The 13,856-nt window shown below is 45.7% G+C and overlaps 1 protein-coding gene across 9 annotated transcripts in view; it reads left to right on the forward strand.

Moving 5' to 3' along the window:
* DOCK9 (dedicator of cytokinesis 9) overlaps positions 1 to 13,856 on the forward strand; it is a 2,709,375-nt gene that overhangs the window by 432,841 nt on the left and 2,262,678 nt on the right. For 4 of the 9 annotated variants that reach the window (XM_069639826.1, XM_069639828.1, XM_069639832.1 and 1 more), the window contains exon 1: positions 9,860 to 10,114. The exons of the other annotated variants lie outside the window; for them this stretch is intronic. In XM_069639826.1, coding sequence (XP_069495927.1) covers positions 9,998 to 10,114 — 117 coding nt within the window. In that variant the 5' untranslated portion in view covers positions 9,860 to 9,997. Of the gene's footprint in view, positions 1 to 9,859; positions 10,115 to 13,856 lie in introns of those variants that run through there. 9 annotated transcript variants of the gene reach the window in all.

The following is a 13,856-nucleotide window of genomic DNA, read 5'->3' on the forward strand; positions in this document are numbered from 1 at the left end:
CAAATGCAAATGGGGTCACCAGAACACTGTTTGCTAGGTCTGTTCCCCAGGAGCGGGAGGAAGGATGCACACCTCGCCATGATTAAAGATCTAGTCTGCATATTAGCGAAACGAAGGATAGCCATGGCATGGAAATCAGCAGGAGGCCCTAGAATAGAAACCCTGTGGGCAGACTTGCAAAGATGGTCATTTGCAGAGACGGCGGCATGACACAGAGCGCTGCAGAGAGGAATGCATGAAATTAGTGAGGACATCCTAGCATGGAACGCTCTGACGCAGACATTGTCTGCCCCCGAAGCAGACGAGACACGCTGAAGGTCCAGGCTTAAGCTAGGTGGGCACGCCCGCGATGATTCGCAATTCACCATGCACAGAACCGAGAGACCTTTTGCACAGGGGAAGGTGTTTAATACAATAGCCCCAAGAGCGCCCTATATAGAGGCTAATTGGGACATGAGAATTCAGACACCCCCCTCCCCCGAATGATGGTGGATAGGATGGTACCAACATGTAATGATGATGTAATGCTATGGTGAAACCTGTCTGGTATTTGTATTTGTTTGTTTAAAAATAAAAATCTTGTACAACGTGTGATGAGGTGCTTTAGAAGAAAAAGACAAATGAGGATAAAAGTACCTTTCAAGGCTCTAGTAATACAACTAAAGTTTGTCAGGTTGGCTGAGAGTTATCAAAACATTCTTGAGTGAATATTGTGATGCTCCCCATCACTCTTTTGGGTTTAGGTTATACAGTTTCATGTTTTAGTTCTTGATTCCATTGCGCTTGGAGATCTCATGCTACCAAAATGTAACATGCTATGTCTTTGTCTCATACCTGGGACTCTTTCTCTTCCCTTGAGTGCAATGTCAATAATACTCCTAGGTCCTTGTGTTATGGTTTTGGAGTAGACTCTGCCTCCTAGAATGCAGTGTTAATCCTGTAATTGGTTCAGGCCGCCATAGATTCAGAGATTTACCGAAGTAGTTCTTGGAATTATAGCTCTCAGGACCCGAGAATGACTCACAAATGAGAGACTACGTTTTTGCCGTGACCACTGGCATTTGTCAGCCCCTTCTATGGCTCTGTCCTCTTCCTTCCAAGTCTCTGGCTCAGAAGTTCCACTCTGCTCCGACTCATCTAGTGTCATTTTGTCTTCTCTTCACAGTTCCTCCTCTCCCTATCCACCCCCACTCTGGCTGTGCAGTGGTGACCCCCCCCCCCCCACACCTCCCCTCTTGGGTTGGCAAGCCTCATTTTGCGCGTTGATGAAGGAGGGAAACTTCCACGTATTGTTCTTGCAGGCTCTGATTGTGGCTACTAAGACTACTGGATTTTCGGCACTCTGTCACACTTCCCATCTCAGAGGTGCATGAGTTTGGGAGATTAAAAACCGCATATTCGGACTGTCGCAAGCCGTCTCAATGTATCATTGGTATCTGAGGACTGACTGGAGGGACCTCATCCTAATGTCCTAATGCCGGTAGATTTTGAACATTCTGAAATCTTGTAACCCTCTGCAAGATGAGTTGAGCCCTCAACTCGGGAGGAAAAGCTTTCTCTGAGGAAGAGTCCAGGACTGCTCCAATGAATCGCAGCTTTTGGTAAGGTGTCTCCTGGGACTTCTTGAAATTGAGGGAGAAGCCCAGCTTGTGGAGAGAGTGGCAGGTGCTGTTGAGATGTTCAAGAGCCTGTTCGGGAGAACATGCACTGACCAGCTAATCGTCTAAATAGTGAAAGATGCGAATTCCCCCCCCTTCCTTAGATTCGCTGACACCACTGCCATTAACTTGAAGCCCATTGGGCGAAGGTCAGCCGAAAAGGCAGTACTCAACACTGATAGTGAGAACTGCCAATGGTGCACCTCAGGTATTTCCTGTGCTTGGGATTTATAGGTACATGAAAGTAAGCATCCCGACGATCGAGTGACACCATCCAATTCTGGAGCTGAAGGGCATGGGGGATCTGTGAAAGAGTAACCATCTTGAATCTGTCCTTCCTAAGGAACTTTTTCAAGCTTATCTGGTCCAAGATGGATCTCAGTCCTCTGGCTTTCTTGGGAACCAGAAAATAGGTGGGGTACCAGCCTTGTTATTCCGCTACAGGTACTTTCCACGGCACCTCTCCAACAGGGGAAGAATTTCCTGTAGAAGGAGTGGATCTGGTTCCCGAAGCAATTTTTCTTTTATTTATTTTTCCTTCATTTTTTTTATAGCTCAGGGGAGAATCTGCAGGTCTTTCTAGAAAGGGTGATTGGAGTTCTGTGCACAAAGTGCTCAGAGGTTTTGGGGCTGTGGCAGAGGGCAGTGTGGAGGTGGCTGCTTGGACAGTCTTTTCTCTGCTCCCCCTGGGAGCACTTGTGAATCTCCTTTGATCTCTCTGGGTAGCTTGGCCACTTCCTCTTTGGCCATAAGAGGAGTAATACCAAAAGGAGCACCCTCTCCAAGCCTGCAAAGGTGGGTGTTGCTGTTGCGGTTAGCTGCCCCCAAAGATTTTAGAGCAGCTTTAGAAGCTTGCAACTTTTCTAAACTGTCATCTGCTTTTGGGCCAAAAAGGTTGGACCCATTAAAGGACATGTCAAATAGTTTTATTAGACATCTGAGGCTAATCCAGATTGCCTAACCATGCAAACCTTATCACGGCACTAGAGCCCATACTCAAGCCGACACTCTGATGCGTCGAGGCCTGACTGAAGGGACTGGCAAGAAGCCTCTTTACTGAGATTGTAGCACCCTTCTCTCATCTCACTTTCAGCGATGTTGTCTGCAGCCTGTGCAATAGTATTCCATAAGGTATAAGAATATTTTTCTAAAGCACAAGATGCATAAATGGCTTTTAGGGCCATGCTACGAGCAGAAAATACTGTTTTTGCTAAGGCGTCCTACCTTTTGTCATCCCAATGTGGGGTGGGGGATGGTGGTCAGATAGGTCGCTGCCTTGGAAATGGAAGTAGCCGCCTGCACTACCAAACTTCTCTGGAAGTAGGGTCCCTTGGGGAAAAAAACAGGATCTGCAGAAGGTCTGTATTCTTCACTAACTCCTTGTTAACCACGCTGTGGGAGTGGTATCGGCCTTCTGCCAGTTCACCAATATGGGGTTCTTGAAGGCCGAGCGAAAGGCTCATTAGGTGGAACTTTATGCAGGATGTCAGTCGGATCATTCTGAGTTACGTCCTTTGCAGGATGTCCCCAGCCCAAATATTCAATTGCCCAGATCATGACCATTCTATAGGCCGCATTAAGATTGCATTTACATCTGGGGTGTCAAATTCTACCTGAGGGGAGGTATAGAGACCACTGGCTTCTTTAGGACAAGTAGCCCACTCCTCCAAACAAGATTGATCGGAGATAAATTCTTCACGAACATTAGCCATTCCAAAATGTTTGTACCCGAAGGGTAGAATGTCTTCTTCCTCAAAGATGTAACCAAAAGATTTAGAAAAATCTCTTTAACTGAGGTTTGAAAGCCGAAGATGGATTTGACATCGACATCTTGGGGCCGTTCAACTTAGATTCCTTCGACAAGGAGGGTACGATGTTCTCTCTCTAGTCGTTGATGCTACTTGTGCGCTACATTGACCCACTCAACAGAATACTCCCCCACATCATCAAGCTTAGCAAAAAAAGCTTCTGTGAGCACCATTGCATCCAAACTGCGTTTTGCAGCGACAAAAGGAGGGCTGCACTGTATTGCCAAGCGCCATTGGGCAAGATGGAGCAGGAAGCACCCCGAGAAAGGCTACTAGGGTGTGTTCTTGTTTTTCTTAAAGAAATTTAGTGAAAAAGCAGCACTGCTTTGTTGAAACCCCAAAGTTCCGATTGAAAAATTGAATATTTCACCTTTAAAATGATGCCTCTCTGATGCTATTTTTCCCAGTTCTTCATCACACTACCTTTATCAAAAAGACCCTGTCATGCCCAGACATATTTGCATTGTGCTCCATCAGAAAAGAGCCTTATTCCTGAATGGCAGGCTATGGCAGCCAAATCTGAGAAAACCAACAAAAGCTTTACTTCAGCTGCACGGAAAAACGCTAAACTGATGTTACAAAATGTAAACAAATCACTGCTTGAAAAGAAAGTCTAGCTTTCTGTGCACATGTCAATTTCATGAGACCTTTGCCTTGTACAGACTGTTGTATACAAGAAGCTAACTATGGCTACAAAACAATGTGGAAGTGCAGATGGAAGAGACAAACTGAAATTGCAAGGAAAATGCCAGCTAGCTTTTCACATGGAAAAACGGGCTTTGCAAACCAGAAAAAAATGCCTGTTTTTAGTACCATGATGAACAAAAACGTGTCTGTGCCTAGCATTTTAAAGGGGTTTGTTGCTGGGAAACATGCAGGGGATGTTTTATCCAACAGGTTTGTTTTGATCCAGGACAAAATAAAATAAAAGGAATTAAACTGCAGTGGCTGAATTTTGCAAGCACCAGAACAGGTTTTTCCCTGCTGGCTAAGATAAGGCTTTTCCCAAAAGGAACCACCATAAAATTCCAGGACACGAAAGAGATAATTACTCGGTTGGAAAACTTTGACTGACCAAGACAAAGAAAGTTCACATACTCATCAGACTTTGGTCTGGGCAGAGGCCTCTTACAATAGAAATTCTGGGACACAGGATGTGAAAAAGAAAATCACACCTCCCTGGGACTTCTAAAAGAAGCTTCAAAGAAAAACTCCATAAAAAAAAACCCTGACCTTGGGGGGATGGCCTGGAAAGGCATGACCATATTTGGAGGACAATGCTGACCATTTGGTTTAAACAGCTATTTTATTAAGAAACTTTACAGACTTTTTTATCTTTGCAACAGGACATGGCAAAAATGTGAAAAGTTTACAGTTTAAATGTGATTTTATGGGCTTTAATTTAAGACGTCATAGACTTCACTGCCACATGGGTAATAGAAATGGCAGATAATTGGGTATTATAAGGAAAGTATCCATGATGCCATTGCGAATTTTAATACATGCCTAATGATAATCCCCAACCATGTATAAAGTTATCTAATTTTAGGCCGAAGATTTCTCACAAAAAATGACAAAAACTGTTAAACGGACGAAACAGTCTCACAAACTGTATTCAGCGGCATGAGGAGATGATTATGGTGTCCAGGGTAAGTCTGGAAAGTTTAGAGAGGCAATTAGGAGGAAAGAGGGTAAATATCCATGTTTGGATAGGTTCCTCGTCACGTTTTACCAATGTTTTTCAGATCGCCTCTCTCCCGTATCACGCGCTCTGTGAATTATGTAAATTGAATAGTGGTGAAGGAGGTAAGCCCAGAGTCGATGTGGACTGCATTGATCAGCTTGATTTCCAAACCTGGCAAGGATGGAAGGGAGTGCACCAAATATGGGCAGATAGCTCTGCTGAATAACGACATCAAAATATTCGAAAATATTTTTGCAACTCCCTTGGAGAAAGTGTTGGATAATCTTTTAGCCCCTTTGCAATGCAAATTTATGAAAGGGCAATGCAAGTCCAACAACGGTCCGAATGCTTTCAAATATCTTGGGCGCGATGATAAAACGGAGGCAGCCGCAGCCCTATTAATTGATGCTGAAAACGAATTTGATTGTATGAGCTTGGGTTATCTGAACTGCATTGAAATTCAGATTTGGTGCAATAGATTTTTGGGTCTCATCTTTCCACTTTAATGTTGAACCTGTGCCACCACAAATGGTGTCCAGACTGAGATGTTTGCCCTCGAGGGGTAGACAACAGCAATGTCCTCTCACAGACGTTCTTTAACTTGGCCTTGGAACCCCTATTAGTTCCGATCTGGCTGAGCCAGCGTAAAATTAGGGTCAAAGTGCGAGACTATGAATAGAAGTTCTGGTCTATGCAGTTAACGATGGTGTTAATATGTCCGAGCTGGATGTCTCTTTGCTGCCTCTAAGGCTGTAATCGAGATATGGTGAGGTTTCGGGGTATAATACATGGTAAAGCGAGAACACAACTGTCCTAGACTTGTTCTAGGGGCCATTTTCAACAGTTGGATGAAGTGGGCAGAAAAAGGCATCAGATACCTGAGGGTGGAACTAGTTGGAAACTTTGAAAAAAAAAAGAATGTCATACAATGATAATAAGGTGATCGGAGCAATAAAAGAGAACACGCTCAGGTGGCAACGCCTGAATCTAACGCTTTGGGGAAAAATTGACATGGTTGTCATATAACTTTGGTGCTCTACCCTTTCCTTAACTTGTGAAGAACTTTAGTACCACATATACAATTTCGGGGTGAGTAAAGGGATGCTTGAGGAAGTGGGGTTAGTAAACGGGCTTATTGGAATTGACAGATTGTGGCGCATCATGATGTAATTGATTTACAGTCACCTGAACTATTGGTATGGACAGACTGTGGACACAGCCTCATAAAAATATTTTCAAAGGCTTTTGTAATGTTGGGGACCTGGCGTTTACTGGATTATTTCATGTGTTACCCAAGACCAACAATTGTAAACTGCGTGGCTTTATACCACATTTTATTCTAAAACAATTGTGCTGCAAAATACACAATTTTTACACATTGTGCCACTCACACTATTTTGAGGAAGCATGGGTGTCTCAACTGAAAAAAATTCACGAGTTGTGATTGACTGCAAATTATTTAAAATCCTTGTGCCGCTCGGCAGCCATCCACCCCCCTGGAATCCTGGTTGCTGTCTCCACTACAGCCACGTGGAACAATAGCCAAGAGTGCTGCCCCTTTAATGCACACCCCACCTTGTCTCGCCCGTCCCGTACTCTACTCTCCTCCCCCTCCCTAACCCCCAAGAAGTCTCCTAGAAACCGATGCTTCAGAGGCAGCACAGACACAAAAAAAACACTCACAGGCATGGGAAGGGGTGGAGTTAGAATAGCCAAAGAGGGAAGGTAGGCCTGTAGAAGGGTCCCAACATCTACAGAGAACAGTTTTTCAGCGTTGCTGACCAGGCATTGTCAACCGTCCCCAACATCTTTAACCCACAAGCTGGTGCTGCTGAACAGCACTGCATCATTGGACTCGGTGCCAATGCTTCCAGAAGGCTTACCATCTAAAGCATCCAGAATCCGTAAGCGACCTTTAAGCCCCTTCTCCAACTTGTTCTTAAAGACCTATCCTTTGAACAGTGACATTTTGCCAGTCTTCTGCTCAACACCCTGCTCATCTACCCCGATTGTTCTTTCATGAAAATCTATATACTCTGTTTTTGCAAGTGGTTCCAAGATTTGTTGTTTGCCTTTTATTGTTTGATTAAAAGTCTATATTTTTATAAAACCTTGAATGAACATTCATTTATTTTGGACTATTAAACTTTAAGTGGTTTGGTTTGCTACTGTTATCAGATCACACCTTTACTGAAGAGTATAGCCTGCTCTCGGCTTGCTTTACCACAAAGACGGTTATCTGTCGTGCTGTATCGGTTTCACTTGTATGATTGGGATCACTGTTGGTTTGATAGTGTGGAGCTGAGTATGCGGTTTAGCCATCACTCATTGCGGAACTCCTGGATATCAGTAGTCCTTTGGTCACAAGGTCCTCTTCATATATGAACTTACCAAAGTCTACCTTCACAAAACAGTTACAGAACAGAGGAATACACTTGTATTTCACCAAGTTGATGGCGGTGGTGGCAGCGAATCTAAGGAGGTGGGAAATTCACATCTTTCCCTATTTAGACAATTGGCTGATCGGGAGAACAAGCTCTGAACAGTCTCTGGAACATCTCAACAGCACCTGCCACTCTCTCCAAAAGCTAGGCTTCTCCCTCAACTTCAAGAAGTCCCAGATGACAACTTCCCAAAAGCTGCAATTCATTGGAGCAGTCCTGGACTCTGTCTCGAAGAAAGGTTTTCCTCCCGAGTTGAGAGATCATCATGTCTTGCAGATGGGTTCAATATTTCAGAATGTTCAACATCTACCAGCATTCGATTTTCTTAGGTTGCTGCGCCTCATGGCATCCTGCATTTTGCTGGGGCAGAAGCCTGCCTAAGGATGAGGTCCCTCCAGTGGGCCCTCAGATAGCAATGGTCCCAATTCTCAGGCAGGATGACAGACCTTCAGGCTCTGAGCTAGGTCGCAAAGAATCTCCTGTGGTGGGCCTGCGAGGAGAATGTGGTGATAGGGGAAACTTTTTGGCAACCCTGGCCAGAGAACAGTAGGCACGGATTCTTCACTCACGGTTTGGGGCGCACACATGAGCGATTTCACAATCGGTGGTCTTTTTTCAGAATCGATACTGCACATTAACTATTTTAGAGCTGAGGGTGATAAGACTGTCGATGATGGCCGTTTTACCTTTGATGCCGGGGAAGCATGTCCTGGTAATGACAGACAACACAGTGGCCATGCATTACCTCAACAAGAGAGATGGGGTAGGGTCACTACCACTGTGCCGGGAGGCAATGCAGCCCTGAGTTTGGGCACTGCAAAACTGAATCTCTATTGGCTGTTCACCTAGCTGGAAAATAGAACATGACGGCGGACACTCTGAGCAGGCTGAGCACACTTTCCCATCAGTGGGAGTTGGCTCCGGAAGTCCTCCTTGAGATCATCAACCTGTTCTGCTCCAGGGAATTTCCTCAGAGAGGAGCTCCGGGGGACGCGTTCATAGTGGACCGGTAATTCCACTCCTGTATGCGTTTCCACCAGTCCACACCATTCCTCATTTCATCAGGAGGTTGAGTAAGTTCCGGAAGTCCATGATCCTGATTGCTCCGGATTGGGTCTGGAGGATGTGGTACCCAGACCTTCTAGACATGTCCATCTGCCATACATTCCGTCTTTCCCAGAGAGTGGACCTACTCTCATAAGAGGGAGGCAGTCTTCAGCCCGAAATCGGGACCCTGAACCTCAATGCCTGGTTTCTGAGAGGTTAAGGTAGAACAATTGGTACATCTCGGAAGATGTTATGGAAGTTTTGCTTTCAGCACCAAAAGCACTATACCGTTTCCGTTAGAACATGTTTTGCAGCTGGTGTAGAGCTAAAGATATTGATCCTTTAAGTAGCAATACACCTGCAGTGCTTTCTTTTTTACTGCGCCTATCCCATCCGGGCTGCAGGTGGCTACCATTAAGGGTTACCTGGCAGTGTTTTTCCCTTTTTAAACACCCGCCAGAGCAAGGCTCTTACTTTAAGATGCCAATTGTCATTCAGTTCCTCAAGAGATTGACAAATACTTTACCAGGGGCCACTTTCTGGTCCCGTCCTTGAATCAGAACTTGGTGTTAATCTTAATGTGTGTAACGTGCAGGTACGACTTGCGTTGTAATTCTTCTGATGTTGACTAAACAAACATCACTGAGTTTGATAATGGAATAAAAACATCTGTTGCTGCAGTGCTTTGTAATCCTGTAGTTTACGTCCTGTATAAAGAAACGAGCATTGCTGTTAGATCAGTGATTCAAAGTACTCTAACCGTACACTTGTGAACTTGTAATCAATCATCATGATGTGCCACATAATCACACAAACGCAGCTCCCAAAAACGATGTTGTAGCCAATAGAACCACTGATTGTTGAGACTGAGGCAGACCCACACCCTTTGCCAATCGCCCCATTGGCCCCCACGCCCTCTGCATGGAATATTGAAGTTGTGGTATCCCATGGTTCTGGAGAGGTTTTCTTTGAAATAGTTGATAGCTGCACTAATCAACAGTTGCGCCCATTGTTGTATACACGACCCAGGTTGTGTCAACAAGGAAGCGCTCTGATGTTTCCAAACACTAACCTTCCACTGGGAGTGTGTGCACAGTGGGTGCACGCAGTGCTCTGCTGAGCCATGTTTGGGTCGTTTCCTGGTGCCGGAGTGTTAACGGATCCTCCTCCGACTACAGAGGCTGCCCCTCATCTGTCATGCATTCCCGCCCTGACCAAGTTCGCACACTGCAGCCCGGCGAGCCTGGGAACGCGCCCCGCGCCTAGTCTGTGCTCTCTGCTGCCGGCCGGGCTGGCATCTGGCGAGGATCCTCGGTGGCCGGCGTTTCCAGCCCGGGTTCCCTTCTCTGACCCGGGATGCAGGCCAGGACGATGAGCAGGAGTGTGAAGAAGGAACTGGTGATCGAGTCACCGCAGCAGTACAAGGATGCGGCGCAGGCCGAGGTGGAGGTGGAAGCTCCCCTACCGGAACGGGTAAGAGGCACCATTTTAATGTCCGTTTAATGTGCACCGGTGTTGCCCCTCTGACCGCATTTGCAGGCGGCTCTTTTGCTTCAACATTTCCTTTTTTATTAAGGCATTGATTCGTTTAATGAGACCATTTGCATAACACAAGGCACCCGAGAGCATATGCACAGGTGCCGTTTTATTTTTAGTTTACTAGCCGATGTTCTCATTTGTAAGCGCTCCCAATATTGCCTGCTGCGGGAGTTGGCAGTGATTTGCCCAAGATAACAGTTTGTTGCGGAATGCTAACAACCCACGTTTTCGGCATTTGTCAATAGGCACCCGATTAAAGACCTGCTCATTCTGTAAACTGAGGTGTGATCTAATTTCCCCAAAACTCTTTGCTGCTGAGATCAGTATGCTCAGACTGATGTAGGCATGCCCATTTCTTTACTCCAGTGTAAGAGCATCGCCTCGCATTCAGTGTGTCAGATTCTGAGGATGTCATCTATTTAGACATTCTATGTGGACGCATTGTTTGGATTTGCCAGCAGACAGCCCTCTCCTTTCTCGAAATGTGTGCCACAGTGTCCCTAGATTTGGGATTTTGGCAGATTTGAAAGGGGGGCGGGCGTTGGGGAGGGCGTTTAAAAAGGGATTTTCGTTTCGTGCGGTTTCCATATTGAATACAAAAACAACCGCTTTAGACACCCCTTTTGCCCTCGTGGGCTTGCCACTGTAAATAGACGCCTGGAAGGCTTGTGTAGTTTGTTAAGGGAGTGGCTAGGCAGCAAACATTGCTATTTCCTCGGCGTTCCTAAGCCGCCTGAGAGCTGGTTATCGCATAAGGGTGCGTGAGTGATTAACTTGGCCTGTGTGCGTTCCAAGGCACATTTGACAGAACCCCTCTGATATACCAGCTGAGGAAAGCAGTGCCCTTCAGAACTTCAGCGTGCATTTAAGCACTGCGAATAAGCAACTGCCCCTGTGTAATCTGTAACGCCACAGGACAAAGAAACAACTGTGCATGATGTGGCGATTTGCTATGCTATGGCATGTGACGCGAATGTTACTTGGTCGGATAATGCTCCTGCAACATATATCTGCGTGTATTTGCAGGTTAAAGATTCGTACCACGTAGCTGCTGAGGCGGCTTTTCAACCAAGTCAATTAAAATGAGCACTGATCGGTTTGGAAATGTTAACGTGATAATAGTGCCTCTACATATACTTGCTCACCTAGCGTGATCCTGACCTTTGCCATCCTTTCTGACTTTCCTTTGCTGTGCTCGATGTACCTAGAAAGCCATTTAACCTAAAGATGTTTCCAAATGCTTTATCGTCCTGCGATGACATTATGCCAATGTAATATGGTGCCCTATTCCACTGGCGTGACCTCACAGCTTTGGAAGTCAAAAGTTGCTATGCCTACCCGTCTCTCTGCTGACGTAGCGTCAAGTGCTGCGGATGAGGGGTGGGGGGGGCAGAGTATGGCAGCTATAATGTTGTTTTGTATGTGCCTTTCCCATCTCCTGTCCGCCTACAGGAGAATGGGAAGCTGGACAGACTACCTCAAATACCTGTCCCCCTACTTAGTCCTACTCCCCTCCCAGATCCCAACATAAATCCAAATACCTGCCATCCTGCAACCCTTCTCTCACCTCTTTCATGTGGCCTCTTGTTCCTCTCCTACGCCGAAAGGTGGAGTATGAAGATGTGGCTACTGTGGTGGTTGGCTTACTTGTCTTCCCTGGCGTCTTTCGAGACCTTAGGGAGTCGGTGAAATGCGGTATCCCCTTTTTGTGATGACAGCTCTAGAATTTGGATTCCATGATAATCTGCAGTGATGTCACAGTATACAGCATTTCCAAAATTAAATAGTTGCTCATGTATTTCAATAAACAACATTCCTGTTATTGATAGTTCGCTTTCTGCAATTCAACATATTTCCCTCTGTCCGAGGCAAAAATTCCAGTGGACAGTTTTGTTGCAAATTCTTAATTTTGTTTCTTCAGGTTTGGCTTTATGGCTGTGTGCGTGTTCGTACATTTATTTCTATTAAAAAGTTTGATTTTGGTAGGCTATTTTTTAAAATATTATTTTAAAATCAACAGAACATGAGCATACTAGAATGACCATTTGAGAAATTGCTACACCCGTATCTTCGCCCCGTCCTTCTAATACCGTCATGCACCCACTTGACCTTTGTCAGCGACAAGTCTGCCTAGTATCAGGCTCTTGTACTGCTTGAATGTGCAACCTCGCATTCTCTCCCACTGTACTGCGCATGAATGAAATAAAGGGAAGTTTGCATGTGCCCTCGCATGCAGTGTTTGCCCCCTGTCCTTAGGAGTGTTTGTCTTTATGCTCTATTGCATATGAAGGGCTCTTGATATAGTGGTTCAAGACTTCTTCATCCGTATAGCTTATAATCAAAGAACTGTTCAAGTACTCCTGTATCGCAGAGTTGCTGCAGAGCCAGTTTAGGCTTCCCACCAATAGGGAAAGTTTTGGTGTCGATTTCTCCAGATACACTTGCGCCCCATCCAGAGTCTGAATTGGTCCCGCTTAATGCGAAGAATAGTAGCCCAGCTGGGCAGATGGATTAAGGTTTTTAATTCAGGCAAATAGGCTGTTTGCAATTGGTTGGTTTGGGGAGGGTGCACTGAAACACAGAAAAGGCAAAATCGGTGGAGATCCTCTGAGCTTTAGTCGGCCCATTTATTAGACAATTGAAGGGGTCGAAATTGAATTTATGGAGCAGGAGCTGGAAGTAGCTGCTGGGTGTCAGATTTTTCTTCTGACCAGGAGTCCATCATTGTGGCCCAGAAGCTAATACAGTCCAGTCTTATGAATGGAGTGCCTGAAAGATGGCAAAACAACCATGGCATGCATCCAGAAATGTACATGCTTTGAACCATTCCTTCTATTGCTGTGTTGCTATGTCTTGTACTCTGTTGCTGACTATTTCTGTTGAACCCTCTCTTGCCAGGTTGCTTTACATGTCTTCCCTTTAATTTCTCTGTACATTGCTTTTCCTTTTTATTTTCATAGGTCTCTTTCTGTCAGTTCTTCCGTCTTGCTACTACCTCCCATTTCATCTCTGCCACTACATCTGTTACCTCACTAAACTGTATTTATGTCTCTTTACTGCCACAACATTTTTCTCTCTACCACCTCTTTCTGTGATGGGACCTTGCTCACTCTTCCTCTCTGATGTGCTGCAGAATGAGGGAGGCGAAAATGCATAGCATGCAACCAATCTAAATTCCAAATGGGATGCAGCAATAACTTGGTGGCCAGTACATATTATATGATATGGCATTTATAACGCGCTTGTAGACAAGTGTTTCTAGGCGCAAACACAAGAAGGGGGGAAAAAAATGTAGGACAAAATGGCGATCTTACTCGGCCCTGTGTCATTCAGATTGCGCAAGTGTGGGGGAAGAGGGAAGGGGAGAAGTACCAGGCGGGAGGGGAAGGGGGAAGTGCAGTTAACTCATAAGTGCAGCCAGCGGGTGGCTCATAAGTGCAGAGAGAAGAGACTGTAGGGTTGCAGATACAAACCAGTAAGTGCTGGGGGGCCCGGAGGCCGTGCAAGGGCAACTGGACATGAAGGAGCCTGAGCCGAGTTCAGAGGGTGACCAGTGCGCAGAGCAGTCGGGTGCATCAGCAAGGGAGAGGAAGCGGAAGTGAAAAGGAAGGTGTTGGGTTGCTTCCAGAACCGGAGGTGGTTCTGCTCAAGTTTGAGAGAGGCAGGGAAGCTGTTC

Source organism: Ambystoma mexicanum, chromosome 7q, assembly GCF_040938575.1.
Source record: "Ambystoma mexicanum isolate Mex_15411 chromosome 7q, UKY_AmexF1_1, whole genome shotgun sequence".
NCBI lineage: Eukaryota > Metazoa > Chordata > Amphibia > Caudata > Ambystomatidae > Ambystoma > Ambystoma mexicanum.